This window comes from Solea senegalensis, linkage group LG17 (genome assembly GCF_019176455.1).
Source record: "Solea senegalensis isolate Sse05_10M linkage group LG17, IFAPA_SoseM_1, whole genome shotgun sequence".
Lineage (NCBI taxonomy): Eukaryota > Metazoa > Chordata > Actinopteri > Pleuronectiformes > Soleidae > Solea > Solea senegalensis.
Window position 1 is genome coordinate 11,916,819 of NC_058037.1, and position 17,975 is coordinate 11,934,793.

The 17,975-nt window shown below is 39.6% G+C and overlaps 1 protein-coding gene across 6 annotated transcripts in view; it reads right to left on the reverse strand.

Annotated features, from left to right (window-relative positions):
- Positions 1-9,378: 9,378 nt before the first annotated feature.
- Positions 9,379-17,975, reverse strand: part of stxbp5a (syntaxin binding protein 5a (tomosyn)) — an 82,261-nt gene continuing 73,664 nt past the window's right edge. For 3 of the 6 annotated variants that reach the window (XM_044048784.1, XM_044048783.1, XM_044048788.1), the window contains 7 exons: positions 17,105-17,155; positions 15,820-16,101; positions 15,300-15,669; positions 14,135-14,300; positions 13,231-13,342; positions 12,891-13,111; positions 9,379-12,290 (listed from right to left, as the gene is read on the reverse strand). In XM_044048784.1, the coding sequence (XP_043904719.1) occupies positions 12,249-12,290; positions 12,891-13,111; positions 13,231-13,342; positions 14,135-14,300; positions 15,300-15,669; positions 15,820-16,101; positions 17,105-17,155 (1,244 nt within the window). In that variant the 3' untranslated portion in view covers positions 9,379-12,248. The remainder of the gene's footprint in view (positions 12,291-12,890; positions 13,112-13,230; positions 13,343-14,134; positions 14,301-15,299; positions 15,670-15,819; positions 16,102-17,104; positions 17,156-17,975) is intronic. The other 3 variants (XM_044048786.1, XM_044048785.1, XM_044048787.1) reach the window with 2 other exon arrangements.

The following is a 17,975-nucleotide window of genomic DNA, read 5'->3' on the forward strand; positions in this document are numbered from 1 at the left end:
CAGATGTTTCTCTGCCTACTTGGTAATGCTCTGGAAAGCATTAGGTGCTGTACTGGTTTAGAACATGCCATTAGATATGGTACGTATAAAATATTCATAACATCGGAGGCATGCCATCATGAATGACATTTTCAACAGATCAGTGTCGTCAAGATTGATATTTTAAATTCAGGGGGATTTTATTTAGTCTTTTAAGATGTAATGTCAGGTCTTTGAATATATAAATTAATCAGTGGCTCTATTCAGCTTATAATTACATAAACAGACAATGCAGGCACACAACCAACAAGTCAATAACCACAGAAGGAATATAAACAGAACCAAAATATGATTCTGTACTCCATTGTTATATTAAACTGTAAACATGTAATTGTGACTTTTTATAACCCAGTTGTGTAATATTACATTTAACTTACACTTAAAACAATACGAGGTACAATAGCAGCATTAATCAATTATTCAGTAAAAACATTTGTATGTTAAAAATCTGCCACTTAATGCAAAACCACTGCCACATCTGATTACTAACTACTCTTTTCATGCACATGACAAATCTTTCAATAAATGAGCTGCCTGACCCGAAAAAACAGTGATCAAAAGGGAAGCAAGTCACAGGATGACATCTGCCTCCATTAGCCTGCAAGAAGCACTGAAAGTTCTCTTTATTTACCCCCTGCTTCATACTGTCACACATTCATCACACATTACATAGCTACACAAACCAGCCCACTACCCTTAATGGGATTCAAGTCGAGCAAAATGCAAATTAATATGCCTTACCGGGGTGACGACTTAATAGAAGCTTATGATTGACCTACATCTAATGTAAACCCTCGCAGGGTAAAATGTATCCCTGTGGCAGTGCTCAATTTTCTTTGCTGCCAGCCACCTTTCAAAATCCCTTTCCCAATCACACAGTTGCCGTGGAAACACCAGCAGCCACCAGGCAGTCATTAAAAAAATTCCAAAATGAAGCGCCTGAATCTCTAAAATTCCAGTGGGTGAATATCCTCTCCCCAAGACACGTGGACACAAAGTGGTAGGTTAACACACATGACCATATACTATACATATACTTAATTTGTCTTCCACAGCAATGAATAATTGAATACAAGCAGAATTGTTACACTGTGTACTGGGTAGTTTGTGTTTTATGGAGTGCATTCTTACCCCAGACCATCTTCCATTTTTGTGTGGGAATAATGAGCAGCCGTTTGTTCATTCTATTTTTTATTATCAATATTATTTTTATTATTATTATTAATTAATTACAGCAACCAAACTGCTGTTACAGGAGAACAAGGCAATTTACTAGCCAGACATGTTAACGGGGTCCTAGGGTCTATAGTGTGCTATTCACAGAGATGGGGGGTATAAGACTGGGGTATAATTTCTCACAACAAACACTTATTAATCTATATTTAGGAGCAACCATCTGTGTCCAGTAAATACAAAATTAATACATGGATTAAGAAAACTCTCATAAGGAGCCACTTGGTAGTAGGGATGGTTCATGACTTTTTGAACTGAAACAAATATTAAACTAACAACCAGTGGTGAAGTAAAAGCAAAAAACTGACAGTAATGTACCCAATAGCCATTTGCAAACCAGCATTAAAACTAGTGGAAGACAGTACTTCCAGAAAGTGGAAAATGTGTGGTATTGTTAGATGAAGTGCTACAGTGCAAACAAAAAAATACATCCACGCATTAGGTGCTCAGATTCAGTGAAAAGTGACATGAAATCAACCAAAAGGATTGAAAATGAACATCATGCAATCAGTGATTTTGTGACACCACAACACTAAACAAAAATGTAACCTCTCGTAGGCAGCTCAAGTCGAGTCCTGATTGAACAAAATTCATTTTATACAAGTTGTTTAATAAAGTGAGGCCAGAAAAGTTCTTTCACTTGATTTGATCCTCTACAAGCTTTCAGCTTGCATTGTCCATTATCAAAGTTCACTGTGGGAAACACAATGACCAGCTATGGCTGTTCCCACTTACAGTTTGCCCTTCCGTAGCCTCATATTACTCATATGTCCTGAAAGCCAGCAACAGTCTCTAGTTTTCTCTCCTGAATCGTGTATTATAAAAGCAGAAGGTCAAGGCTGAATCACAGCCTCTGCCCAGCTTAAATTTTTATCCTGCAAATTCTGAAACTTTATTGAAGGCCCTAGTCAGTCCATCAAGCAGGGGTATGGCAGGGTTGCTAAGTGTCCCCAGACAACTTCCATTACTGGTCAAAAACAAAAAATTCACGTGACAAGCAGTAAAAGAAACACCAACACTCATTTTACAATGGAAAATCCTTTATGGAAAGAATTGTATAGGCAAAATGATAGCAATGTTTTCAAATAGCCGTGTTGTCTCTGAGCCTTAATTGTAAGTGGGATAGAACTGAACAAATTTACTTGAACAAATCCATGTCAAACAATTTGTCAAGTAAATTATACAGACAGCACCCTGCTTGTGTCGCCACAAAGGCGGGAACAAATCATCCAGCTCCAAATTATTGCTTACACTATAGTAGCAAAGACAAGCAAAGGGTGCACTGATTACAGCTCCTCCTGACCTCAAAGACCAAAGATCGCCCCCAAACAGCAAGTTACCATCCAGATATGGAACAACCTGCCCTTGGGCAGACAAATTAGGACAATGAATGGGTTTGCTCCCAATTGGTGATTGGTTTTATGGCATTTTGATAAAAGGGCACCTCAGGCTGAACAGTGGTTAGTGTCTATTTTAAACAATTCTCCATTATGCCATAATTATCCTATTTCTAACATACTTGGACATCTAATGTGAGTTAATTGAATATCCCTCCCAGAAATCTGTCTCTGTTGCAAATGTTCTCTATATGGTCATTTATCAAAGAAAAACTGAGTATAAATGGCTATGCATGCTCCTGGATTTGGCCATCATTAAAGATGTGTGCTGCGGGAGCTCACACAAGGTGAAGGCTCTTAAAACTCCCATTGTTCCCTGCTGGGAAATTACAGGCATTTACAGTCTGGACAGATGAGTGCCGTGTCTAAAGAGAAATGATAACCCATTTCTTCCTAAGACACTGGGACCTGTGTGGCCTAGATAAGGATCATGGGTATTTATTGCTCCCACAAGAACCCTTTGAGAGAGCCTTTAGCTTATGTGTCTCCCAGGCATATTGAACAAATATTTGAGAAGGAGTCGATGTGTTACTCTACACGTCTCTGTCGACGCATTTAACCACTTTTACTACAAAATGGTGCACAGTGGTACAGGTGAGCTGCAGCGTGGCAACATACAAGGTTCTTCCACATGCTATCCTCACTAATATGGACAGTCTTTTAATGCCGCAAAGGAAATATAAACAGATACCTTGCTGAGTTTGTAAATTATTGATGAGATGCAACAACTAGATTAGCTCTCCTAGTATGATTAAAAATACATTATCAAAGACAGTGCAACCTTGAAAATGTACTTGATACCTTGATTTGTGATTGTAACCAGGTTCAGGACACATTAAAATGGTTACCACATAGTCCCATCTTGTTGGGAGTGTTTGATAATTAAGACATTTTAAAACACATATTCCAGTGGGGGAATTTGTTTTTCTGCACTTTAACCTACACCAAGCCATAACATATTGTTAAAACAATAATTAAAAGGAAGCAATAAAAATTAATAACATACATGATTAAAAAGAAACTGCTAGTCTCTTGAATACCACTACGGGTTAATGATGGTACATCTTTGTGGATGTAGTCAAATTATCCTGCATGCACTCGCCTTTCAAACCAGCCATTTCATTTTTATTTATTCCATGCTAAAACTTGGCATTCTTTGCCTACTGAAATGGTCCCCCTTTAGAAGCTAAGCAACATAAAATATTGAATAATTTTAAAGCCAAATCAATTCCTTGCTCAAAAGGGCCAGCATGTCAGGCACATGTTTCTAAAAGTGCTGTTTCTTTCTTTTTCTTTCATAAATAAAATATCATGTTGCCATTAGAGAGGCACTTGTGCCCAATGGGACAAATGCATCAAAATCACTCATCTTCATTTAATGCTAAAATTAACACACAGTGAATTCATTTAAATATTATAGGCCACAGTACGGCTATGCAAATTGTTCTTAACTGGACTATACAGCTCTCAATCACAGTGGAGGGTTTAGTCTCTATGGGGATGATTAGATATAGGTTTTGTAATTAGATAAAGAATATATTATGTAGTGTAATAGACCATAATGTGACATCAACATTCGCAGAGGTGACGATATCATAGGAAGACAGGGAAAAGTCCTCTATTTTGAGTAATGGAAAAATAAACAGAATCAGAGAAATTAAACTCTTCTTCAGTGCCTGTTGTAATTACACACACATTTGTGCACGCACACAACTTTAATTTGTGTTTATTAGTACTGTGGTGTTTCAGAACCACATATTACAACATAGCCTACTGAAATTGGTTGCACAGGCTGTGGGTTTGGATGGCAGCCATTTTGTTTTGGTAAGTATTCCATGACAGTATTTTGCATGCATGACCATTCATTCTGTGCAGAACGTCTGAAAGATAGCAAATGTATTTAGTTGTTAATCTTACTTTACTTTTTTTGTGTGGAAATAAGTTATCATGCAATATTATAGTTTGCCCCTCAAAAGGCAGACTAGAGAACATATGAACAACCTGGGCCGAGCAGGTAGCTCTACCATTATAGACACCTCTTACAGACCGTCCACAACACTCATTGATATAGTGCATTGTGCGTTCCTTGCCCTATTATAAACTAATCAAAATTCGAATCCTACATCCAAGTCTTCTCTCAAAAAGCAGTCACATTTACGACACAAATCCCCATGGGTCACAGTATATTCACCAAGCAGTCCCCACCAGAATAAAAAAGCCAAACATACAAATGGAGAAAGATAAAACCAGTAAAGACAATGTTTCAATGCCAATTCCAATTAATGTTTCTTAAGTTGACAGACTGAAGAAAATTATCCTCCTCACACATTTTACCATTATGTGTCAGACGTCAACAGAGTAACAGTTAAATCAAAAACAAACATATATGCATTTAACTTAGCTTTGATTAAAAATAAAGAATCAAGACAGACATGATTTTACAGCAGGAACTGATAAATGGGTCAAATCAAACAGGGAGGAGAGTCAATTATTAGATGACAGAACTAGAGATAAGAATGTCCATTGCTCCTTCCTATATATTTCCAAGTTGGATCCTCCCTATAGTATTGTATTACCATTAGAAGCTACCTCTATGTAGCAAATAATTCAATTCCAAGCTTTAATTCTTATAAAAATGTGAGGCATAGCCCATTTCCTGTCAGATACTACAGGCAGTACACTGTACAAAGGGAACTCACCAGAAGTGATGATTGCATTATTTGATCACAATCATCCCCGACTAAAATGTCTGGCAGCTTTTATTTTCTTGCACGTACCCCCTGTGTCGTGTGATAAAAAATTATGCCATTATCTGCATGATACCATCTGATGATGCTAGGTGGCCAAGATGGCAAACCCTTGAGGTGAAGTGGTATTTTTTACAGTACTAACAGCACACTGCATGATACCTTCAGTGTGAACAAATGCACTCAAAATAGCAAGTGTGTGAGATAGTGTGCAAACTGAGACAGCAAGATATAACAGGGAAATTGAATGACCTTTAAATGAGACTCATCTAGACTAGTCATTATTATGCATGACAGTGTTCATAGACACCTTAAATTACATGAGAATGTCGTCTGCTTGTGGGTTAGGGTTAGCTACAAAGCTCAGTCTAACTAATGCAGGGAGAAAAACCAGAAACATTAAATTCAACTGGCAAACACACAGTCCATAATTGCACAAAAACATTGTGGAGCACAATAAAAGACTGACAGAGGAGGCTAGGAGTCAAGATGAGAATTAAGTTGACACACAGCAGCCTTTACTTTGAAAATATTACTTGGAGTGAAATAACTTGGTTCAAAAAGGGTGACTAAGCTCATTTACAGTGTTCCCATGTTACAGGTTAATTATGACGCAAGACTGGACTGTGTGCAAGATAGCAGTCATGTTTACATGACTATAAAGTCAATACAAATGCAATAGTGTTCCACTAACAAGACAACAGAAACTCGAAACAGCAGCAAAACTCCCAGGGGAAACATACTGCAAAACCCAGTTCAGCATAAACCAACTCATACTTCTTATATTTGACCACTATGTTTATGCAAATTAGCCAACACAAACTATAAAAGTCGACTCGCAGTAATTCTATTAAAAAGAACAAGGTTTAACAACCTTATTTTGTACAGAAAACTATTTCCACAGCAGCTAAGCTAGCGCAAACATAGCTAGGTAGCTATTAGCTCACGCTTACCTTGGCGTTGTGAATGTGAAGACATCGTCCACAGGTTTTTGAGTACAGAGTAAATTGAAGGTCCAATAACAAACTCCATCTTAGTTGAACATTTCCAAGTTAGTGAACTGACAAAAACAAAAACAACAGCAGTGATTGCTGAGTTAACAGGTGCGAATTCGCACAGGTGTATCTAATTTAGTTGGTGGTGGTCATGGCAAGGTTCCAACACCAAGGTTCATCGAGAAGCTGCTGTAAATAGCAGCCATTTAAACCAGAGCGCTGCCCTGAACTTATTAATAGAACGCGAACTACATAAATTACGCATGCGCCTTTCTTACCGGAACTTTCCTGAAAAAGAGCCGTCAAAGCGTTCTTCCAAATAAAAGCTCTCATAATATCAACTTTTGTTATATGTGTATTATTAGTGATATTATTAGAATTAGTCTAGCTGGATTTTGTCTATTAAACTTTCATACACTCTTCAACGTGATGAGTCTACTAGCAAATAAAACAAGACATCTAATCTTACGAGTAAATGGAAAATGGAACACTAACAACACAATGGCTGCTGTCATAAACCTGGATTGCTTTTGTTTGGTGTGAAAAAATCAGCTTTATTCAATGAGAAACTAGTGATAACAAACTGTGCTTTATGGTCTGTATTTCTTAAACAGCAGCAGCTAAAAAAACAAAAACAAACACTGTGTGATGTGACCTAAGCCTCTCTCTTCCTGTGAAGCCTTTGACCTTCCCTGCACAAGATAGTCCAGCTCCAATTAGTGTTGGTGCAGACATGACACCTGGGTGGACATGCTGATTTTCACCCCTTTTTCCCACTGAGTTGTCTTTCAGAGCGCCTAAATACTGTAACCACACTGTCAACACTTGTTTTTTTTATGCACACATATAATAGGTGTGGCAGACAATGCATTTGTTTTGGACAGAGATGGCATCACCGAGCAGCAGTGAATGTAACCTTTAAATATAGTGATTATAGGGATGGTTTACATCAAGCTAAAACTGACGTGGCCAGCTCATTCTTCTCGTGTCGCTGCCATGGCTCAGGTCGTGTTTCCAGTCACCACAGCAACGGTGACACTGACGTGTCATTTGCTGTGCAATGTGCTCAGCTCTGGATTATCCACCTTATATATATCTGTGTTTTCGCTAACAAGGTCAGTAGTTCACACAGTACACATCAACAAACATTTGTCCCTCGTGGCCCTGTCTTCGTGACTTCAGTCAAATTGAGCAAATCAACATGATGCTTTTTCCACTCACCTAACCTTCCCCTGTCTTCCTCTTCCCCATCTACCCTTAACTCACCCCGGAGCCTTACAGAAGAATATATATATATATATATATATATATATTCTTCAATATATACATATATTGAAAAACACACAGATATCATCTTAATAATACGATGACACCACTTTGTCTGATACTTCTATTTATGTAAGAAAGACACAGGGCCGTAAACTCTATTAATCTTATGAGAAAAGAAAGTCTAAGGGAAGGAGGAAGGAAATCTTAATCATTCACTGTTCACTGCATTATTTTTCTTTACAAAATGTATTTCTCTGTGTTATTGAATAAAACTAAATTAAATTGAAATATGTACTAAATTGAATATGTACGTAAGACTTTTGCAGATAAATCCAATTTGCAAATCGCAGCACGAGATATTTAACACTCTTTTATTTGTAAGGGAAGGAAATACACTGCTGCCTGAAAATGTGTCTATTATTCAGAGTCACAGACCAGATGATGTTTTTGCAAATGGTTCAAAAACAACGCAATCAATTTAGAGATTAAGTGAATTTGCTTTTAGTTAAATTGATAAATTGATCATAAACCAGATAGAGAAAGGGCTCTGCTTTATCCTTCTATCCAGCACCTCATATTATTTGGAAAAGGGGTTTGATTATTTCCTTATATTCCTTAAATAAAGTTAAGAAATAAGAAAAAAACAAACTCTATTTCATCCTTTAAATTTATGGCCGTGTCTGGTTTTGAATTTTCTCACTGATCATTTCACACGGAATTCCACCGATAAGTCACCAGGCATGAGTCACACATGAGGTCAGGAAGCATTAAGTGACAATGTTCGGTTTCACTAAATCTTTTTTATGCGGGAAATTGTCAGCCAAGATGGATTTAATCACCATAAATCCCTGCAAAGTATGCACAGGGTGAATCTGCTCACCTCCGTAGGAAGCTTGACTGAGATTAGGTCAATTGTATTCCTGATTCAAAGGGGGTTTGTTGTTTAAGGTAGTGAGACAGTTGGGTGGTAAAATGCTGAAGAAAACAGGATGGTGTGGAAGATAATCACTGTGTTTCTCGTGGCGCTTACCAAATGTGCGATCCATATACTGCAATTCAAGTATAAAAATAAAGCAGCCATGAACAAGACAAACCTTATTTCTGGAAAAAAGTGACCCTCAAGAGCTACAGTTAACAGTTTGTCACCTGTCCATTCAGTGAAACCAGAGAGCACAGTTTAAAGTCACTTAGTGCGATCAACAGAGGATTGTGTAGCTCTAGGAAATGTAAAATCAGGCTGACCGTAAGCTCACAAAGCAAGGCATTACACTGACCATTTGAGAGTACATTATAATTTACCTTAAACTGACAAAATCTACACCTCAGGTTGGCAATTTCTGCTTAATTTGTGAATTTTAATAGTCACAACACCGTGTTAGGTCATCTACGCTGACTCACAGACCATTACGTTGTTCTTTGTTGACCGTGCTGTGTTTTGTCTGCTCTAAAATCAAATACACAGATGTGATTGTAATTGTCTGCTGCTATCTAGTGGACATCAGCAAATATGACAGTTTACCCATCATTATTATTATTACTATTATTATTATTTTTATGAAAAGTGTTTAAGTTGGGACAAAAACGCCTGCAATACACCATCACGCCATTTATCTTCTGTAATCCTCCCTTAGAAACTTGCTTTCCATTCATATGAAAACTAAACAGTAGAGATAAGTAGAGATTAGTAAGGACAGGACCTTTACATTTTCCACTTTTATTTTCCATTGCACAGTAATCTCTATCTACAGAATTTCTAAATTTTGTGGCAGCAGATAAAGTCATAAACATCCATGTGAAAGTTGCATAAAACTGTACAAGAAAAATTGGCTACAATGAGAAAAATACTGCAACTCACTGATAACAGTTGAATCCAGGACAGAAGACAGCATTATGGCAGACTGACAGGACTCCCTCTTGTTGTTTTGAGTGTGTGGATCGTATTGTATTGGGCAAGAGTACCACGCAATGCAGTGTACGGACGAGAAAACGAATCACCCACGCATGAAAAACAAGAATAACACTGGAAAGGAAAAGAAAAACAACAGAAACACGTAACAGTTGGGTCGGAGGGAAAGACTCTGTGTGGGTTTTCAAGGATGACCTCTAGATAAACCTAGCTAATTTTCCTGAATAATTGTTTTGCCTCTTTTTCTCCATGTGTTAAAAGACAGCTCTATCTACCAACATTCACACGACGACGGTTACTAAACACAAAAGGCCGTGAAACTGAAGGAGGACTCGTCAGAAGAAAAGAGAGGTAAAAATTAAAGGGGAGCTGAAGCAGTGAAAATTAAACCAGAATTCAGAGGTCATCATCTAATACAAACTATACTATTGTTCCTTTTTTTTTTTCTTCTTTTTTTTTGAAATCATCATTGGTGGCTTCAGTCAGTGTAACAGACACACAAATGGACACAACTGACTGCTGACCGGAGGGAGACTAGGACACCAACATCAATTATTTAACAACCAAAATATCTCTTTAAATAAATGTGCTTCATTCACATGAACACAACCCTAACACAGACGGACAGAAACGCACACATTATGCACACACACACGGATGAACACTATAAACATTGTTGTGTCTGAGCTGTCATGGAATGGTTCGGGTTCTTGTGTCGAAAAATCAGCCTCGTCAAACCAACAGTTAGGCCACTTTAAAACATTAAACATTTGTCCCAAGTCTTATATTTTTTATGATATAGCGTTATACAATATTACAATAAATGGCTGAGTTCCATTGCAACTTGCTCCGTTTCTTGAATCCTGAAGGGCGACGAAATGATAGTATTCCTACAGTGGGTCAGCACTCCATCGGTGAAGCCATGCGGAGTTACACACAGTATGTCTGGTGCGACGCACTCGCAGTGTGGCGGGCCAAATGAAAGTGCAATGGAAAAGCTAAAGCAACTCTTTGGCGTCAGAAAAAATATGGCCTCTCTCCTCTTATGTTGCACCTGCAACCGTGACATTTACTTTCCAGTTGGTCTTAGATTGTCAAACTATTTACTTATATACAAATAAAGGTTAAAAGCCTGGCAGACACAGAGAGTCACACCACGTCTGAGCTTCACTGCAAACATGGAGGATGCACGTGGAAATAAGATGTCGATGAGGGTGAACATTTCTGACACCAAACACAACTGTCCCTCGCGCCTCAATAAATAAATATTAACAAAGAGATCACACACACACACACACGACTGAAAGTGAAATGATGTCTCACACGGATCACACATCCATGTTTCTCTATTGTCCTGCATATATGAATACATAAAAATAGGATCTCTGCTCGGGTGTATTTATTTTTTTTTGTCATCCAGAATTTGAAAACAAACAAATCTGGCAAGACTTATAGTGTTTCCAATACGGCTGTCGTCAGCATTTGTACAGTCAACACTCACACAGACCAAGCCAAACCGTGGACGCTCATGACTTTAGAGGGTGAGTTGACATCAGGTCGTTCGAATCCTCAGGTGAACGATAAATGTCACTGGTTTATATCTACTTGCCATGTCAGTGAAAACTAAAATGATATATATGCCTTTTATATCCTTGCCCTCCCTTTAGATTCCAGCCCTTTTCATTAGGAGAAATTAATCTGAAATAGACAAAAGCCACAAAAACAACTGGTTTTTTTTTTCTTCCAACAAATCAAATATCATCCACTTTCACAACGATAGAAAAATAAAAGATTTTCCAACAATACAGATGGAGCAAAAAACCCAACAGATAACAAATAGAAATGGACACACACACATACACACGCACTGTTGGAAACGTTATGAACGGTTGTAAGACAGAGGAGAGTCTAGAGGTTGAGTGAGATGATGAGATAATCCAGTGTACATCAGAATAAGTTGCTTTTATCCCTGCAACACTCTGCATAGAGGAGGCGTCGCTGTCGTAGCACTTCCTGTGGATCTCCGCTGCCGCCTCCTTCGGCCTCCCATCCCGCTCCGGTCTCCTCGATGAGTTGTCCCCCGTTCTTTTGTACTTGTCACTTGGAAGTGGATACAGCATTGCACATTTATTAGATTTATGTATATAGAATGACGTATTTCAATTCTTTTTCCTCCTTTTCTTTTCTTTTTTTTTTTTACACATTTTAGGAATTTTTTAACAGTTTTCTTTAGGTCTTTTCTGTCCTTTTTCAGTCGTGTTTGCCGCTTTGAATACTGCGCCCACCACAGGCTCCGAGTGGAGGAGAATGGTGAAGGATGCTTTTGGCAAATGAGAGTGAAGTATCTCCAGGTGCGTGCGCCGACAGGCGGCCTTCAGAGGAGAGGCAGACAAGAACATAAAAAAAGGACACCATTTATCTGACCCCTCTGAGGGTGTCCTTCTCCTCCGTCTTCCCCCTTAGTTCCACCACAAGACTGAGGTAAGAACAGTAATCAACATTGTGCTGGGGAAGAAAATCCCAAGTGTCTCAGAGAAGAAGGTTTGGAAGGATGGGCGTGTGGAGAGACAGAACAGGTGGAGAGAGGGTCACGGTGAGTCCAAAATGAGCCGATGGAAGGTGAAAGCCTTGTCCATGGAGCTCTGCTCCTGTCTGCCACTAATCAGAACTGGTACCATTTTTTGTCCTTGCACTTCAGCATCATCTGAAAACAGAGGAGATGTTGGCGCGACAATTACGAATGGCACAAAGAGTTCAGTGATTAAAAGGCATCAAAGTATCTCAAAATTATACATTTTTCCTTTCATTTTGACTCATTTGGACACTCAATTTGTATTTACTTATGTAGTATTTCACTGTCAGCATGTACTACATCTAATCTCTGAACAGTCTCATACTGCCCTCTAGTGGGTTGATATTGTAAGTGAGTAATATTTACTTTTATACCTTTACTTTTTAATAAAACATTTAATAAAAACGTTCCGCAATTATTCAAATTCTGTGCCCAATGAGACTAAAACCACTTCATGTTTTAAACACAGACTGCAAAACGATAATTTTTTTCATGTTAAAATCACGAGCGAAACTGTAATTACTGAAACGCAAATACCCCATAATATTAGCCTATTGCATAGCTAAAGCATCATTCAATCAAAAAACATGCCTTGAGCCATCATTATTTCCTCTTCTGTATATTCTGAGCGTGTGCACGAGCAGCTCCGGTGCCATTGCTGTGACATGTGAACACAGACAGGCTGCTCTCTCTGCTCGTGTCGACCTTGTCAGCATTTTTTTTTCCCGTTACCTCATGGGCGTGTTTGGAGAAGGAATCCGCGCTGGCCATCATTCCAGCTGTCCTCTCCTCCAGTTCGCCCAGCTTCTGGCCTCTCTCGTCCAGTGCTATTCGGGCACGTGCCAGGTCTCCAACCACACCAGACGCTGCCCCCTTCATGCCCTCGATGCCACCCGGGCCTGGGATGTGCTGAGCCAGGCTTCGAGATGCCTTTCCAGCTGCGATCTCTCCAACTGAGCCGAGGGTGAGAGAGGAGGGGAAAAACAAGAGAAGATGAGTGTGAATACATTTCTTACTGCAGCACATGACTGCACATCTGCTGTATGTCTGGGCATGACTGGGTTTGACATACATAGCTCCTCTCTGTCCAGTGACTGTGCTCCTCCTCCAAAAAGACCTTTGAAGAACCCTCTGTTTGGTGCCTCTGGTGTTTCTACTGGTGTAAAGAGTTCTCCAAGCATCTCCTGAAACATCAAAACACCAACACATGACTCTTTTTTTCAACAATATACATATATATACATGCTGAATATAGCCTCTGAATACAGAGGCTATAAGAACAATTCAATATAAAGTGTCTTATATCCCTTTTTTTCAACACAACCTACAGGCAATCTGACCAAATTATTATTATTTGTCATTTTCACCAACTATATTAACAGTTTTAAATCGGATTCTTCTTCTTTTCCTTTCGACTGCTCACCACAGCGAATCAATTCAATTTGTGAAATTTGGAAATATGTCAAAGTTCACTTTTTATGAACAAAATTAAAAGAAAAACAGTCTATTGAAGTATTGCTTTAACACTTTTTTTTTTTTTTTTTAAATATGCGATATAAAATGAATCCTAACTCTGACTCAAAAAAATATTTTTTGAGAGTTGTGTATTTTTCCTGTGGCAATTTACCAAGGATGCACCTTATTGCCACGTGAGCACTAAGGGTTAATATCAAGTTATTATGAGATATTTCTGTATAGATTTTTTTATTCAGACATTTATTTATGCATATTTTATTGCAAAGCACATATTCCATAATCAAAACACTTTTATTTTGAAATTTGTGATATCATATCAGTCAGCTCTTATCTCCCACCCCCACAAAACAGTTACTCTTTTACACTTAACCCGGCCCCTTACTAACAGACGAGATGCTCAGTGGCCCCCAGGTCATTTGAGTTTGAGACCCCTGTTCTAGGGTTAGTATACATGTGGATGGGTACACATGGAATCCATATATATTGTGGGTTTTACTGACTTGTAGGTTTTCACAGGTGTCCTGGCTGTATGTGATCCTCTGGACCTCCGTTGGGGAGCAGAGGTACATGGCCTGACCTAGGTTTGTGAAACAAAATGTCCTGGCTATCCGCATGTCTGTCAAAGGCAGGTAGTTTACATCCATAAGCGGTCTCAGTCCTGGTAAACTAGAGAGAGGGGGACACACACACACACACAGAAATACATATAAGTCAATCATTTCAAAAAAGGATTGTATTCGGACTCTTTCAGCCCCCAGAATCAGGAATGACATTGTTCGTGCAGCGTGTGGAGACAAACACGCTCATTCAGCATACATAACCAGACTTGGCAAACATTTGGAAAGACTGAGCTTTCTCTGTGTGTGTCTTCTTTGCAGAAGTGAAGGTTAATGAGGTTGCGGGGCAGATTTGTACACAACTCTCCAGGCTCTACTATTCGACAAACAACAACGTTTAGGCTGAGATCGTGATGAAGCATTGAGGGTTGAGTTTAGTGTGATTTGCTGGCTTAGTAAAAAATGATTTTCACTAAACTAGAACTTACATTTCACTCCTCTACAATACAGACAATTTTAAATGTTTGAATTAATGACACATAACTGGGAGAGTGTAAGGCTGTGGTGTGAAGTTCCATAATGAAGAACATCTTCAAATACATGTGTAAAGTGCAGTATTTCTTCAGCCTAATTCAATTCTCCAATGTCCTTGTGCGTGCCTACATTTGTACAAATATTGATATTCTTGCCAAAAATCATGTCTAAATACACAATCTCACGTCTAATCCTAATACCATACATGTTATAACACTGACACTTTTGCAGTGAACCCATCTTTATTACAAAGCAGCAGTGAACACATCTGGGAGCAATGAGGGTTGGGTAGCTCCGCCCAGTCCCTGACCTTCGATTACCTGCAGTGTTTGACTCTTAAAAGAAAGAATTCTGATTGAAATATCATCTCTTCAGCATCTTTTGTTCTTAAAAGACACACTCCAAACTAACACTGCACTCTAAACACAGCATGCAGATTAAAGGTCACACTTGGACGTCTAATTAAACCCAATAACATGCGCTGAACTTATTCAAACTGACTTTGATTGATATATTTTAATAATAACCTCCTATTTCGTGCCAGAGCTTTGATGCAGACTGACGTGTTTCTCACCTGAGGGTCATGATGTGGCCGTTGGCACAGAAACAAGCCACGCACATGCCTTGGCTCATCTGCACCACATCTGCTCGTAAGATGAAGGAGGTCTCTGTGATGCTGTGTTTGTAGATGCAGCTCTGGGAGGGGAGGGCGATGACTTTGGCCTGTTTCTCCGAACACACCACGGCGTACTGGCTCTCGTTGAGGTCCTGCGACGTGGAAGGGGACACGGAGACGGGCCGGCGCTTTCGCACCTTCTCTCTTTCTTCGCCGTCTGCTGAGATATTGGGCTCGTACCAAGACTCGAACGCGGGGGGCAGCTGGGACCCTGTGGAGTCCAGGACAGCCATTCGCATGATGCTGCCCTTCAGTCGTACCAGCATGCCTGGAGAATGGGTGGATAAAAAAAAAAGATAGTTACTGACATTTGAATTTCAACTCAGTGGCTTTAACTCTTACCCTGACAGTATTCTCTTCAAACAGCTTCATTTGCACATAAACATATATCTTTTCCTCCCATGATCCCATTACCCACCCGTAGGTGAAATGATGACTGGCTGCAATTGCCGTTGCTCGCCCGCAGGTGGCAATGTAAGCGCCAGAGCGAGCACAGTTCCCAGGGAGGTGCCCACATACAGGCATTGCGTCAAAGTGCTGTCCCCCTTACGGGCGAAGGTCTCGCAGAAGTGGAAGGAGCTGATGGCCTCGCGGGCTTCCTTATCGATGCTGGTGACACTGGAGGAGCGAGAGCGGCTAAAGGAGTTGTCCCGGTGGTCTAATGGGTTGGCACCCCGCGGCGGGCATACAGACAGGAGGACAGTAAGGAGAAAACAAGAGAGGTAAAGCACCTGCACAGAGATGGCAGCACAAGACAGACGAGACGAATATGGACACTGTGCTCCACGGACAAAGACGGTCATAATCATTAAGTCAACAGACAGTAGTTCACAGTAATGTCAACACTTTAAAAGACACATGAGTTTTAGAGCAGACTCCAGACCTACTACCTGAGTAACAGCTGTATTTGTCAAAGACTGATACTGACAATAGTGATCCAGGAAAAAGGGGAAACATAGGTTTACATTCGTGACAGTTTGGATCTAAGAGTGGAGTTCGTATAGTTTTAGAACAGCTGGGTCTGATGATTCTAAGGGAAGCATCACCTAAAACTAAATTGATGGCCAAATAATCCAAATACAAATAATCCCATACAAATAGATGAATTAGGGGAAAGAGTGCTTCGATTACAGGCGTATAAATCCGAGTCTATTATAGAAGTATACGGGTAAATGATGTGGCACTTGCACCTTTTAATAAGACACCTTACAAATCAAATGGTCCATCTATGGTGAGGAAGAAGTTGCACAACCCTCGGGAAGGGAAGTGTGTGTCGTTTGTGTGGTGAGTCCAATTCTTAACTTGGGAATTGTAAAAGTAACCGATAGACAGAGAAAGAAAAGCCATGAAGAACATTGACGGGAAAAAGATAAAGCTGCAAAAGTTACAGGAAGCTTTACAGTGAGATGGAGTGCGCAAAATTTAGCATTTAGCACCGCTGACCTCGACTAAGACCCCCACCAAGGTCAAAAAAGTGGGAGTCCAACACAGAGAATTTCACATCAAATTTATCCCAAGCATCAAGAGATCAGATCAGTGCTACCTTCGTCGCATGCAAACTTAGATAAACATCTGCAGAGCTTGCCAATTTTGAGGCTAAAAACCAGATCAAACTGGACTGAATGAAATGTGATGAGAGTCCGGTTGGAGTGAGGACGTTATGCTGCATACAAATTGTTTGGAGACACAAAGTCAGGGCTTACCCAAGTCTGGCTTTAGCTCAGTAGGCAAGCTTAATTTCCGTGACATCTTTGCTGGAAAAAAGAGAACATCCCTCTTTACAAACACACGTCGAGGCTGACACACGATGCCATGCAAAGCTAGAATACTGGCACTGGGGCAGGATTGTGCACAGGGGCTTAAATACATGAAAACGACAAAAAAGGCTGTGGCCTGGGGGAAGTCTTTCATTCAGTACACAAGAGCCAGAAATGTTTGACACAGCAGAGGACACTGACTGCATAAAGAAGGACAACCCTGTATTTAACATAAGGCATGCTGTGACAGACAAAACAAAGGAGGTGACCTCTGGCTGCACAACGCCCTGGAGGGAAAGGACTCGTAAAGACGCCAAAAAACTGCACAGCCAAACGGGGACCTCATTCCACAGGTGCATGCACCAAGAACAAGAAGGTAACAGGAAACAGAAAGTTTTGAACAGGAAATGGAAGAAGACAGTGGAAAAGATGCTTATTATGATAATTGCTGATTATTGTAAGCTAATTAAACTTGTGATTTCAAAATTGAATCATTATCCAGAATCTTGTCGAGGGAAAACTGATGTACACTTATAACTCTCACTATCCCATTTCTAAATGTCGGTGTACATGCTTATTTTTCACACAAGACAAAAATAAATTGGAATTTTATAGTGTGGAATAATGTGGACTATTATTTTCTTGGTTTTACTGGTATGGATGAGCACATTTTTCTCCGTCTGTGGGTCTTCGCCGCATGTCATAAAACATCACAGCGGATAAAAAAAAGAATCGATCCTAGTATAGATTATGTTGGTGTAAGTCTTAAAATTAAAAAATGTGCTTCAGGCGAGGGCCTTACTTTATGGGAGACAAC